The sequence below is a fragment of the Pongo pygmaeus genome, chromosome 9, assembly GCF_028885625.2.
Source record: "Pongo pygmaeus isolate AG05252 chromosome 9, NHGRI_mPonPyg2-v2.0_pri, whole genome shotgun sequence".
NCBI classification, from domain to species: domain Eukaryota; kingdom Metazoa; phylum Chordata; class Mammalia; order Primates; family Hominidae; genus Pongo; species Pongo pygmaeus.
In genome coordinates, this window is record NC_072382.2 from 127,111,697 (window position 1) to 127,126,094 (window position 14,398).

A 14,398-nucleotide genomic window follows, 5' to 3' on the forward strand; every position below is an offset into this window, starting at 1 on the left:
AGCGGATGAGCATCTGTGATCACTGCTCCTGGGAAGAGATCCCACCATCCTGGCCCTTGGGCCCCATCCAAAGTTGCCTTCTCTGCCAGAGTTCCAGGGAAGGCTATGTTTAATAGGCCCCTGAAACATTCCTATTTCTTTTATTTTTGTCAGGGTCCAAAAAAGAGAAATTCCACCCACTTTAATATCTCAAAAGTCTTAATTCTGGAAGTTCCTTCTGATGTCTCAAAGATACTATATCTCCCCCCCACCTTTTTCCCTCTGCAACCCTCACTCTGCTCTTGGCTCTCTGGGATGCTGACCACCACCCAGACAAAGATCCAGCTGTGAACAGAGGCCTTGGTTCCCCTGCCTGAAGAGAAAGCCTCCCCCAAAGCCCCTTCCTGTGTCCCTTTGCAAAAGGAAATTGGATCTCAGGGACCAGCGGTGTGTGAGATGGGCGAGGCCCTGCCTGCTGTTGTGAAGATATCCTGGTGGTCCGTCTTCTGAAGGAGGCCAGGCGGGGGCGAGTGACAGACAGTGAGGCCGACGGAACTGGCCTGAAGTCGGCATTTTTAGCACCAGAGGAGACATCCCTCCCTGTGCATTCTCCACCCACCTCCACCTCTCTTCCTTCCTTTAGGACCATGACCTCCCTCTCCTAGCCATGCCTCATTCCTGTCCCATCACACTCCTTACACTGTTCTCTGCACAGAGTTGGTAGTTGGTAGACATCTATTGAGTGAAACAGGCCTTTCCAGTGCTTTTTGCAGAAGGTCAAAGCATACTTGGTACCTTGGAGACTCAGGTCAAGTCAGAGTAGATCTTACTTCCACTTCCTGAAAAAGAACCAAAAGAATCACACACACACACATACACACACACACACACACGGCCCTGGAGGCCAGCCCCTTTAGTTGACAGCAGCTCCAAAGCACTCTCAAATTCCCACAGAATTCAGGTCTGTGAACATTTTGGAAGACCCTGGGAAGGGCCAGACTGGAAGAGGATGAAGCCCTAGGTGCCTGAGGGAGAGGGGACGGAGGGTGTGAGTGCTGTGCTCACAGAGATTTCTAGACCAACAGTGCCCTCCACCCAGGAGAAGGACACGTCCTGCACTCCACAGAGGCTCTTAACAACCTCCTACCCTACAGTGGACAGCCCTGTATCAGGCAACTAGCCTGTGGCTTCTAGATCTAAATATTTCAGAGCATCTACTGTAGCACAACAGCTCTCTGGGCATTCTGTTTCCTTGGGTGGCACAGCCGGGCTGTCTCCACTTATAGCACCACATCCTAGTTCAAGAGGAAATCTTGAGGCTTCATGGGGGCAGCTCGCCTGCTTACTGGTGATGGGGAAAGGATGGGGGCAACAGTGGAGCAGACCCAGAGCTGGGAATCTGGAGGTGCTGCTTCCATCCCAGCTTCACCAACAAGTCCCACAACCCCTGCCCTCCCATACACAAGTCACCCTTGGCCTCTGTCTTCTACCAGCCAAAGAGGCAGATAGCCCACTTGGCTCTAATAGCTCTTCTGGCACCCCCACATTCCAGTGACCGTACTGAACCAAGACTGAGGAAAGTCCTCCTTAATAGGATATGCAGGCACATCTGTGGACACGCCTGTAGTCACAAGCCCGAGCCTGGGAACGTACAGAAGTAGACCGGCATTCCCTGCCTCTTTCCGTTCCCCAAGGCCTCCAGGCAGCCACCCTGGGGCTACAGTCTGAGGACGGGTCCAGGCCCCGTGTGGTGAGCCCTGGGGAGGGGCGAGCTTGGCACTTGGGAACCCTGGAGTCCCGTAGCTGGCCTGAGGCCCTCCTGCCCCTGTGCGCGCTGTGGCTGCTCCAGAAAGCCTGGGAAACAGCGGGGCCAGGAGCACCCTTATCAGGCTGGAACTCAGGGTCCTCCTGGGGAAGGAGGGGTATCTAAATGGCCTCCAGTCCCCCGGTGCTGCTACCAGGCAGGCCCCTTCCCTCTTCATGCCCCCTCCCCACACGCACAACGGGCCGGAGCTGATGCCGAACAAAGCGCCGCTGCAGGGGTACCAGTTGTTTTACATATGATTTGAATATTGTTTCTTTCAAGTCAAAATAGCACAGCAAGCCCCTCCCCACCCAGGCCTCTTCCTTAGCTCTCATTTGTTGCCCTGAAGGGCGTGCAACCCTTGCTGCATCCAGCCGGCCCAGGTGGCCCAGCGGGGGACACAGGGAGCTGCTGGGTGCCCAGGGCGGGCCTGCTCAGCAGTGTTAACGGTGCGGCCCCCTTTCTCCTGCCCACAGGTCCTCCATGTGAATCAATCCCATGATGCAACATGCCTCCCCAGCCCCCGCTCTGACGATGATGGCCACGCAGAATGTCCCGCCCCCACCCTACCAGGACAGCCCACAGGTGAGTGCGCAGGGGCCGCTGCCTCCCACCACGGGGGAGGGCGTGTGGTGGCCTTAGAGCCCCAGCTGCAGGCTGGGATATTCCAGGGGCCGACGGGCTGAGCCAGGCCTCCCGCAATCACGTCGTGGCGGCACTCCGGGCTCTTTCCCGTCAGCCTGGGGAGCGAGAGCCCTGCAAACACAGACCCCGAGGGCCGTCACCAGGTTCAGACCCCAGGACCCAGGACTGGAAGCTAGATTAGTGGTCACAGTCCTGTCCCCCCACCCCATCCTTCAGACAGCAGACAAGTGCAGCCAAACCCCTTTGTTGTGACTGGGGCAAAATCCACATTTGGGGAGACCCAGGTACCAGATGTGAGCGGAACCGCCCTCTGAGTGTTTGAGAAACTTCACACTCAGAGGCTTCTGAGTGCCAGGCCCCCCATTCTCGGGTCACTTGGGCCCTTTTGTCCTCCTCTGCCTGCCTATTGGGAGAATCTCTGTTCTCTTCAGAACTCTTCTGGGCTTCTACTTTTAAAAAGCCAAGATTCTTTCTGTATCCCCGCAACCCTTTCCTTCTGGTCCCCAGCTTCCATCCCTCAGCTCAGACACAGCCGCCCCTCAAGATCTTCTGCACTTCCCACCCCGATTGCCACTCCTGCAACAGGCCCCTCCTCAGCAGTGCCTTCTCGCTGTCTTCATGCTGTCTGCCCTTCTCCTCCTGGAAGCCTGCCCAGCTTGTGGGGGCTGCCCTCCTACATCCTTTAGACCAGCCGCTTTTCCTTTTTGCTTCCCCCAGGTGCTCCTCTTGTCCACCCTTGGTTCTTTGGAAACTTTGAGTTTTTTGTCTGTGCTTTCACAGAAGCCTTCATTCTCTGACCCTTCCCTTCACACTCTCCTGTCAATATAAATTCAAGAATTATTTATTGGGCACCTGTGATGTGAAATGCACCCAGCTAGAATGTCCATCCACACATTCACCCATGTGCAGCAGGTGCCCGCCAGGTGCTGTGGGCAGGCTACCATCTGCACTCCTCCAGCAGCGACTCTCTGCCCTCCTCTGCCATCCCTCATTGGCATTTTCAAACACAGTGGTTCTCGTGGGCCACACGGAAGATTTGTGCAGCATGAAAAGGGTCTTAAGATGCAGATGCCAGGCTTGTGTCCACTATGGCCCTGATGCCCCCAGCCTAGTGGGAGCATATAGTAGCTGCTTTATACATCATTGTCATCCTCCGGGAGATTACCAGATGCTGTGGGGCCTCTTTCTAGCATACCCAGCATAGGGAACACCTTTGCTCTGCCCTTGAAGGTCCAAAAGCCCTGGTCCTTCTCCAATCTCTGAGTACATGTCTACGGCCCCACTCCCACATATCAAATCATATTACTTCCCCAGCTCTCCCAGCCTAACCCCATCCTCAGCGAGCCCTCTGCTCATGCCAGTAGCTTCCATGAATAAGCCACAGGGTTGAACTTGGCCTTTACATGGCTCCTGTATTTGAAAGCTTCCAGGCATCCAACACTATGTCAAGTCCCTTCCCTCTGTAGTTTCAGCTCCCGAGACAAAGTTCAGAAGGAGACCTCAACTGATGGGAACCTTTTGCCTCCCAAGAAAGAAGTGAGAGAAGGAGAAGCTAGGGGCCAGAATAGGGGCAAGATTATCCTTCTTCAATAGCAGCAGACCCATTCCCACTCCACTCAGCCAGCACACATCGACACCCACATATCGATTAAGTGGTGGGAACGTGGGCTCCACTTGTTTTGTGACTGGATTCTCTCTCCAGTCAGAATGGGAAACAGAGATGGAGACCCTTCCTGTATTTAGCAGGTGGTAGCTGCCAAGGCCCATACCTCCATACCCAAGACTCAAGGATAGACCAGGGCAGGGCTGAGAGGTCAGAGAACACTGTGTTGGCATGACTGATGGTGGCCGCTTCCCTCTCACCCACCCCTCCGTGTTTTGACTGCCTGGGGAGCTGGGAGAAGTTTTGTTTGGCAGGGATTAGCAGGAGAGCTGCAGCAAGGGCCTGTGTTGAATGCCAATCCAGAAGCCTAATTTAATGATCAGCATACAGCTGGATTAATAAATCCCAGCTATCAAGGGATGGATGGAGGTGGGCTGCAGCCCTAAGGCGCTCAGCCCCCCAGAAGTCACCAGTGAGCTGCTCTAGCCTTTGTGAGGAAGAAAGGAGTCTCCACTTCCATATCTAAGGTCTGAGACAGAAGCCAGACACAGGCACTGCCCGAAGGCTCTCCTCTCTGAGGATCCGCCAGAATGTCACCATTTAAAATCTTCACATTTAGAGCAAAGGAATAATTTGCCCTGGGGAAGCTGCCATCTATTTGTAACCCTGGCAATCCATGAGTGAAATATCTGATGAGAAGCATCAGTGTCCATGGTGAACTGACCAGGTCAAGGTGTCAGGGTCTTTATGGCCTTGATAAAGCCACTAGGCTATGCCCAGATTGCCATTAGCCTTCCCCAAGCTGAGCTGGTTCCCAAGGAAACTGAGCAGGATGTGGGGCTAAGGGAGAGGAGCTAGGGCAGGGGTGGAGTGGGAGGGATGGGGGAGCTGGGGGATGCCCCCAGAACAAAGGCTTCTGACTCTAGGGGGAAAGGCTGTTCTCTCCAGAGAGTGCTGGTATTTGAGGGCCTTATACCCACTCTTTCAGACTTCTAGGAGGGGCTCCCTTGTAGGAACAGCTCTTCCATGCATGCCTGGCTGCTGGCACTTTCTACAAACTTGCATTGAACCCCTAACTTCTTCCCTTTATCTTTTTGAGATATGGACCCCAGCTTCCTAGGGGGAGACTGCTGCATTTCCCTTCAGAATGCTCATATCCCCAAGAACCAGCCGCTCTCTGAGACTCCACATCTTCAGGGAAGCAGGGCCTGATGGGAACATGGGTCAGGCACACCAAGGAATCCTGTCCAAAGCAGAGCTCTCAGGAAACAAGGCCCACTCCCTCCTCATTCCTTTAGGTCTAATCTCATTACTTTTGGACCACGTATGACTTGTTTCCTCACAACCTGGGCAGCTGAGCACACCTCTCCATCACCTCTTCAGAAACCCAGTTTCTTCCACAGGCAACAAATGGACAGTCTCTGATATGAAGTCCCCCAAATGGAAAAGGAAGTGAGACGCAGAGCCCTTCCTCTGAGACCCATGCGATCGTTTTAATAATGTTCCCGTTGTGCTAAGGGCTAGCAATACCGAGCATAATCTATTCAAATGCACAGGAGAATCTCACTTTGGAAAATTAGGAATCTGCATTAAAAAATTCCCAAGCCCCGGACCTTCTTTATAATAAATTAGAATTTTTTTTCAAGGCAAGTTCTTAACTTGGCAATTTCATTTTTGAAGTTTGGGGAATAAAGTTATTAAAAATGAGGGAGGCTTTTTTTTTTCTTCCCATTTTAGAAGAGAAGCATTCACTGTTATGGCCTCGTGCTATTTGGGCACAAGCCAAGTGATACGATGGCTAAGTGGCTTCTAGCCCCTCAGTTCTGTTGCAGTCCATCCTGGAGAAACTTTGTGATTGCTTGTAAGGCCGCCACTCTCTGTTGATTGTGCACTGAAGGATGACTGTATGTTTAGAAAGTGCAAAAGCGGGCTGGGCACGGTGGCTCATGCCTGTAATACCAGCACTTTGGGAGGCTGAGGTGGGCAGATTGCCTGAGGTCAGGAGTTCGAGACCAGCTTGGCCAACACGGTCAAACTCTCTGTCTCTACTAAAAATACAAAAAGTAGCCAGACATGGTGACACATGCCTGTAGTACCAGCTACTTGGGAGGCTGAGGCAAGAGAATGGCTTGAACCTGGGAGGCGGAGTTTGCAGTGAGCCAAGATTGCGCCACTGCACTCCAGCCTGGGTGACAGAGTGAGACTCTATCTCAAAAAAAAAAAAAAAAGAAAGAAAGAAAGAAAGAAAGTGCAAAAGCAACAACCCAGTGGAACCCTCCCTGTGACCTACTTCCTCTTCCTGCTAAATTCTGCCAGAGTAGCAGCGCCCTCTACTGTCTTAACTACAGGACCCCAATTCCAGCATGCTGTAATTGGGTTCTTGATGCAGACCCTCACTTTATGCCCTGAAGAGGTAGGGATAAGTCATGGGGGTAGTGGAACTCTACAATGATTGCCTAATGACCACACTGTCTCTAGAGAGACCTGGATGTGAACTAGGTGTGTGATCCTCAGTTCAGTGCGTTGTGTTGATTCCAACATCACCCTGCTTCTGTTCTGTATCTCTGCCATAGTGGGCCTGGCTGTCAGCTGGACTTTCACAGCCGCCTCCTCCCACTGCCCCAGCATCCCCACTGACCCTTCCATTTGCTACTATTTCTCTCCTCTCCTGCCTTGCTTAGAATCCCAGCAAGTGTCACTCCAGCCTCTGTCCCAGAATTTTCTTGGGAACACACAACCATCCTGTCACTCCTTCTAGGCAAATACCTCTCATTCATGTACTCTCAGAAATGTCACTCGAGACCTTCCTGTAACACCCATATGCAATATCACCCACCAAGCGAAGTTCTCACTTTTATAGCTCCATCAGCCACTCCGGGGAGCCATCCAGGTTCACTAGCAAAGGCAACCACTTCACTCCCTTCACCTTCCCACACAAAATACACTCTCACTCTCAGCACCCTCCCCACCCCGACAACTTTTCCTCAAACACAGACACATACCTACCGTTCCACAAATATCTTTGCCCTTGGCTTATTAGCAAGACAAATATTGTATCTGGTCTATTTGAGTATGTATTCAATGTTTAGTATGCTTCAGTCTGCGTGTGCCTGGCATGTCAGCTGCATGAGCATTGGACTAGAAAGCAGAAATCCTGGTAGATCCTAGTCTGACCCACTAGGCACAGCCCCTGTCGATGTGGAACTAAACTCAATGGATAGTTTAGGAACAAACTGATGGGTAGGTAGCTAGGGGCTTACGTAGCATGACTTGATGATGAGTGGCATTGAAAGGGTTTGGGAAGTTCACCAAGGATGCAGCCTCATTTTTGAACAGAGGGAGAAAAGACAGGCAGTTAGAACTCATAGTCGAGGTCCGGTTTGTGAGGCTCACTTCGGCAGGAAGTCAAGTGTTTGCTTGAGGCCCCTTTGCAAAAGCTGCGTCCCTCCTATTCCCCTCACCCCAATCCTCCAGCATCCCTCAGACTGGGGAGAATGGTGTCTGGGACTCCAGGACACGGCACTCAGAGATCTGGGGTCAAGACAACATTGTCTCACTTACCCTGCAAGAGGAAGGCTAAGGCTGGGCCAGCCACACTGAGGAAGCCGGACCTGTCTCTCTGGGCACCTTCTTTCCCTCCCTGTCCTAGCACCATCCCCACTCCAGGTGGAGCCAGGGGAAGCAGATATCCTGGGGAAGCTGGATGGGCTTTGATCAGTCATTAGGATCCCCATGCTGGTTTAGTTAACTGGAGGCAAAAGGGGGTGGCTGGGGCCCCTGGCTGTGAATGGCCTCCATCCAGGCCACGCAGCTGTGACAGGCAGAAGCGGGTTCAGATGTTTTCACACTCGCTTTACATTCCTCTCATCTCTTTAAGGGCTGGAGCCCCCTGCCTTGCAGGGCCCTCTGCTCAGCTGCCTGTGAAACACATTTGCTTTGCAGCAATAGAGTTAATTCAGCAGCTTTGAAAGTTCCCCTAAGCCTTTTCTGTGATGGTGATTGATAGCTCCCTCTGCCCCTGGGGGCAACACCCCAGGGACCATATGAGGACCCACCTTCCCTTGCTTCGACTCACCAAAACAGACTCTTCTCTTTCTTTTTTCTTTTCTGCTGGGCCTTTCTTCTCTTTGTGCGCAGTGACCTCTCTCTCTGCCTGCTTGGCACACCCATGTCTTTAAGCTGAACATATCCCTGAACTCCAACTCACTCAAGACCTGGACTCTTCATTGTGTAAAAGGCAAAAACAACCTCCAGGTCCAACTGTGGGGCCTTTATGCCCATGCAGGAGATGGTGGGCTGTCAGCATGGCTTTAAAGCTTGGGAAGAAACACTCTACTGGCCTGGTCTAGGTATTTTATTTGATGAACTTACTATATTCTGATATTTACCAAAAACAGAGATTTTATTGTCTACTCCCTTGTCCCCAGGCAGAATAAACGAATGCCCTAAACAGCTACAAAAATAGTTAATGGCCCTGGGATACAAAGCCTAAAATAAATCAGGGGACAGGTGATCCAAGTCAGCAGCGGGTCTGGGGAGGACCTTACATGCTCCGCCTCCCTTTCTCGCGCCGTTGGTCTTAGTTGGTCTTCGGAAAGCTTTGGTGTCTGTGCGGCCTGGCAGGAGGCAGGTGGGTGAGTTAGGTCCCCAGGATACTTGCTGTTCTTGAAGTCTGTGATCTGAAGAGGAGGGTGGAATGACTCAACCTTGTAGAAATTCAGGAATCAGGACTCGTAATAAGAATTTGTGTAATTTATCAGCTCCACTGCTGATGAATTATACAAATTTAGGCAAGTAATTTCAGAGCTGTTTCTTTCATCCACTCATCCATTCGATAAACATTGAGTGTGACCTGTGGGCCACGCGGACATTGTGCTGTGTACTGGGGTGCAAAATCAATGGAGTTCCTGTCCTCTTGGAGCTTAGAGTCCATGTGGGGCCTTAGTTTCTGCATTCATAAAATGAGAATAACTCTGCCCTCCCTGCCTCACTAGACTGTTGAGAGTGTGGGAACAAAAAGTACAGTGGTGTTCCTCAGCCCCTTTTCACCCACACCCCAACTTCATTCTTCACTCGATCACCTGCACATTTCCAGCAGCCCAGATGGGATTGAACCTTAATTACTTTTTATTAAGAACATAATAGGCATGTCAAATAGGTTTTACCAGATATGAACACCCCCTTACACACACGCACACACAGAGATGTGCACACACAGGGATTCTGGTGTGCCCTCTGAAGGACCTGTTGGAAATCACTGGTTTGGGACTATTACAAAAGGGAAGGATCTTCCAGAGGGAAGCGATGGGATGGGCAGGGGGCCATCAGTTCCCAGGAAAATGCACAAAGCTGGGAAGTGGAGTCCACAGCTTTCCTCTTCTTAGCCTGCTGTCAGTGACAGCCCAGGAAATGCAGTTAGGGGCAGTGAATGTTCCATGAGTCACATTGTGTGAACCACCACTTACAAACCCTTTTAAAATTAATTAACTAACTGAAACCCCCATTGTACACCACTGAGTAACTCTTCTGTGGTCTGTTCTGTCCACTTGGCCTGGGATCAGAATGGAGGTGACCGAGGCCTGCTGTTCTGAGAGCCTCTTTGAGCTACATTGGACTGTCCGGCTCTGATGCCGGCCCTTCCTCTCCCTGGGCTAATTGGTTTGGGGAATATTTTGAGGGGCCTTCTTTGGCCTCTCCCAGGCTTTGGGATCCCTGAGGCCTTTAACGCATCACTCAGTCATTGCCTCCTTCGGGTCATCCTTCAGTCATTTAACACGTGGGAGTACACCGCGGGCAGGCATGGGAGCTGGGAGACCAGCCCGCTGATGAGACAGGCAAAGGGCCTGGTGTTGCCGGTGTTGGGGTCTGTTCAGATGAGGCAGGAGTCCAGTATTCCGGGGCCTGGGGAGGGAGGAGAAGCAGGAAAGGCTTCTTGGAAGAGTTGAAGCTGCAGCTGGGTGGAAGGCAGGCTGTGGGGGACATAAGGACAGTCCCCGCTGAGGCAACTGTGGGAGCAAAGGCAGGAAGGTGGACACCATCGGAAAGGCAGGAAGGTGGACACCATCGGGTGCGCTCAGGCAACCAAGGGTAGGTATGAGGCGATAGGGTAAGGAGAGGAGGGCTGTGCAGGTGACAAGGCTGCAGATCCGTGGGCAGCTTTCAGTTCCCCTAAGCTTTTTCTGTGACTGTAAGCGAAGGGTCCCTCTGCTCCAGGGGCAACACCCCAGGGACCATATTGGGACCCATCTTCCCTTGCTTTGACTCATCAAAACAGACTCTTCTTTTTTGTTTTCTTCTGGGCCTTTCTTCTCTTTGTGCACAGTGACCTCTCTCTCTGCCTGCTTGAGCCACCCATGTCTTTAAACTGGACATATCCCTGTACTCCAACTCGCCTGAGCAGGCCTAGGTCTGGAGCGCCCTGGACTCTGTGCCCCCCAGCATTGTTCATGTCCCCTGTTGCCTCCTACCTGTTACGGCCAAACTTGATGTTTACCAAGTGACCTCAAGCCCTGACCTCTTCCCAGGTCCTTGGCTTCTCTCCTGGTTGTGAGGAAACTGATCCCATACCCGGCTTGCCCCAAACTGGAGGGAGTGCCAGCCCTGCTGGGCCCGCCTGAAGCCTCAGCGGCCCCTTGAGGGCTAGGCCTGGGCAGCCCCAGGGGGCCAGAACACAAGGTTTTGGCAGCCCAAGGGGGCCCTCCTGGGGCTGGCTGGCACCTACTCTGCCATGTCAGGTGGAGGGCTCAGAAGAGGGATGTCCTCTTAGAAGGAGTGTCTGTGCTTTTTAAATATTTTTAGTAGTGATAGAGTTTCTCCGTGTTGGTCAGGCTGGTCTCGAACTCCTGACCTCAGGTGATCTGCCCGCCTCGGCCTCCCAAAGTGCTGGGATTACAGGCATGAGCCACCATGCCCGGTGTAATCCTAGCTATTCAGGAGGCTGAAGCAGGAAAATCGCTTGAATCCGGGAGGGGGAGGTTACGGTGAGCCGAGATGGTGCCATTGCACTCCAGCCTGGGCAACAAGAGCGAAACTCCATCTCAAAAAAAAAAAAGAAAAAGGAAAAAAAGGAGTGTCTGTGCTGAGAAGGTGAAGGCTTGGGTGTTCAGCGTTTTCAGAAAGAGGCCCTGTGGGAGGTGTGTGGGGGTTTAATAGTCATAACAAGCAAGACTGTATGCAGAGGAGGTGGGGTGGGGGGCATAGGAGGTGTGGGGGCACTGGGGCCGGATCTGAACAGGGGGTGGAATTTGGATTTGATTCAGAGGAGAAATCTAGCAAAAGGAAGCATTAGAATTGCTTAGAAACCAAGGTTTGCGGGGCATCTGCTGCTTGCAATGCACCCTCACATATGGTCTCACAGTAGCCCTGGGAAGAGATATTAATAGCTCCATTTTTACCTGATGGGGAAACTGAGGCTCAGAGGAACTGAGTCCTTGCCTTGGGCATGCCACTCAATTCCAAGCTGGTAACACATAATGTAACCTTCTGTGACACCAGGGGCCCCCTGTTCCTGCACTTGAATTCACACTTGCCTACCTCCCAGGGAGCTTATGCAGAATGGGTTTCTTCAGCAGGGGTGGCACCCATACTGGTAGGACCCCCAGGGCAGCCCACATGAGAGAAACAACAGCAGCCAGCTCTCAGGGTGTGGGCTGTAGGGTGTGTGGATTATATTAACAATAACTGCCATATGCTGAATAGCTACTGAGTGCCAGCTACTTTGCATATAATTGTCTCATTTAATTCTGAACACCCTGTACCTTGAGTATAATTATTCCCATTTTATAGATGAGGACCCTGGTTGAAAAAGGTTGAGTAACTTGCCCAAATCACACAGGCAGGAGAGAGCCAAATACAAAGAAGGGATTCATCCCAGCACATCGTGCTCTGTCCCATTGTCTCCAGCTCTGGGCTGGACACCAAATTCCCCCCAGTCAGTTATGTGGTCAGGAACTGTAGACTTCTCTTTTGTGGCCTGAGGATTCAGGGTCAAGGAGGTAAATCTGCAGCTAAAATGGTAGCATTCAATCGGACCTGCCCACTCCATACCAGTCATTCCTGATTCAACAGATATTTCAGATACTCTCTCTACCAGACACTGAGGCTACGACAGTAAACAGAAAAGCCCTGGTCCTGCCCTCAAGGATCCTACAGTCTAGTGAGGGAGGGAGGCGAGTGAGCAGACAGGTCACAGCGGCATGCTGAGGGCCACGCAGGCCTGGGGTAGAGGAGCCTGGCCCGGTTCCGGTTGCTCTGCCATCATCCACTGGAGGAGACAGCCATCCCCATCATGGCGGTGGGAGGTAGGAAGCACCTCGCCTATTTTTCAGATGAGGAACCTGAAACCCCAGAAGGTAAAGTTCCATCTTTAAGGCTGTAAGTGGTAAGAGTGGGATTCAAAACTAGTTCTATCTGAAACCCACGCTTCTGCTCTCCCCAACGCCAACCATCTTCTTTTTTTTTTTTATTTTTTTGACTTTATTTATTTATTTCTTTCATTATACTTTAAGTTCTAGGGTACATGTGCACAACGTGCAGGTTTGTTACATATGTATACATGTGCCATGTTGGTGTGCTGCACCCATTAACTCATCATTTACATTAGGTATATCTCCTAATGCTATCCCACCCCACTTCCCCCACCCCATCTTCTATGGATGCTGGAAAGACCTTGGTGTCAGCCCCACTTCTAAACCATCTGCTCCCATTTCCCATGAGCAAGAGAAGAAGTCTGAAGGGAAGTTGGCAGGAGGCAGCAGCTGAACGCATTTTGGGCCTCCGGGCTCCAGAATTCTGGCTTGAAGCCCCTGCAGGCAGGTTTCCTCTAGGCTCTTGGCCTCCAGGCTCCTCATAGCCTCGGAGAAAAGTTGACCCAGCAGTGAGCCACCTTCGATTAATAAACCAGCTGTGCCTTCCTACGTGGGTTCCACATGGGAGAACTGTTTCTGGCACGATCATTGTTGGGAGAATGATTTGAACTCGTAGGGGAGAGGTTTGTTGAGGGAGAGGAACAAACTGGGACCAGCAGTGAGGATGGGGTGGACTAGATGGAGACTTAGAACACGTGCAGAGGGGGAGTGAAGTGCATTCTAATTTGAGCCCCCTACACCTCCTGCCTCTTTTTTCACAGAGGGGGGAAAATCTTCCCATTCTCCTCTTCAAAGAAAAGGAATTAAATGCTCCAATTCATGTAGTGGGATTAGTCAGAAGGCCCTCTGTGGGCTTCTGTTTTCTCATCTGTGAAATGGAGATGACGATAACCTACTGCACAGGATTATTGTGAAACATGAAAGCCCACATGGTTTTTTTCTTTTTCTTTTTTTGTTTTTTAGAGACAGGGTCTCACTCTGTCTCCCAGGCTGGAGCACAGTGGTACGACCGTAGTTCACTGCAGCCTCGACTTTCTGGACTCAAGCAATCCTCCTGCCTCAGCCTCTAGAGTAGCTGAGACTACAGGCACACACCACCGCATCCAGCCTATTTATTTTACTTTTTGCAGAGATGGGTTCTTGTTTTGTTGTCCAGGCTGGTCTTGAACTCCTGGCTTCAAACAATCCTCCCACTTCAGCCTCCCAGAGCACTGAGATTATAGGCATAAGCCACTGCACCCAGCCCAGAAATATTTTATTAGCTTATTAGAACAAAACATGTCACTCTTCCCCTACAATTGGAAAAAGATGGTGCTTAACAGAAAAGAAGCATCTGTGGGGGCTTTGGGTGTCAGTGAGGGCAAGTAAGATGCTTCCCAGCACCCCTTGAAACACGCCAGGGAGCATCTCCTACTCATTTTCATGAGTAGAAGGCCAGACTGCCATCGTGGCTGGATCTCTCAGCCCCACCCGGATTTCACACACCTGCATATACATTTGACAACCCCCGACTCTTCCCACTCCTTTTTAGAATGGGAAAAGAAGGAACCTTCAAACCAACAATCTGGGCAGGGTTTCCTTAGCTGCAAGCTTAAGGCAGAACTGGTTCTGGCTAGATGGCAGAGAGAAGTCCAGTGGTTATAGCATCTATAGGAGGGAAATGCATGGAGGTGATGGCCCCAGGGTCTTATGCCCCAAGAAAGAACCCTAGGCCAAGAGAGGACATGGGAAGCACAGAACCCACTTCAGCCTCCCAAAGCACTGGGATTACAGGCGTGAACCACTGCACCCACCCCAGAAATATTTTATTAGCACATGTGTAGGTGCTGGCACAGTGTCACGTCTCATAGGGGCCTCCCCAGGGAATGCTGCCTCCTGCCCCATCAGTAGCCATTGTCTGGTTCTCTTGATTAATCCGCACAACCTGCAGATTGAGTATTATCTCCTGCATTTTACACATTAGGAAACCAAAGAGATCAGGAAACTTGTCCCAAAACACGT

At 51.5% G+C, this 14,398-nt stretch overlaps 1 protein-coding gene across 3 annotated transcripts in view; it reads left to right on the forward strand.

Moving 5' to 3' along the window:
• PKNOX2 (PBX/knotted 1 homeobox 2) overlaps positions 1-14,398 on the forward strand; it is a 266,903-nt gene that overhangs the window by 182,721 nt on the left and 69,784 nt on the right. For all 3 annotated transcript variants that reach the window (XM_054439917.2, XM_063671572.1, XM_054439915.2), the window contains one exon: positions 2,260-2,368. In XM_054439917.2, the coding sequence (XP_054295892.1) occupies positions 2,282-2,368 (87 nt within the window). In that variant the 5' untranslated portion in view covers positions 2,260-2,281. The remainder of the gene's footprint in view (positions 1-2,259; positions 2,369-14,398) is intronic.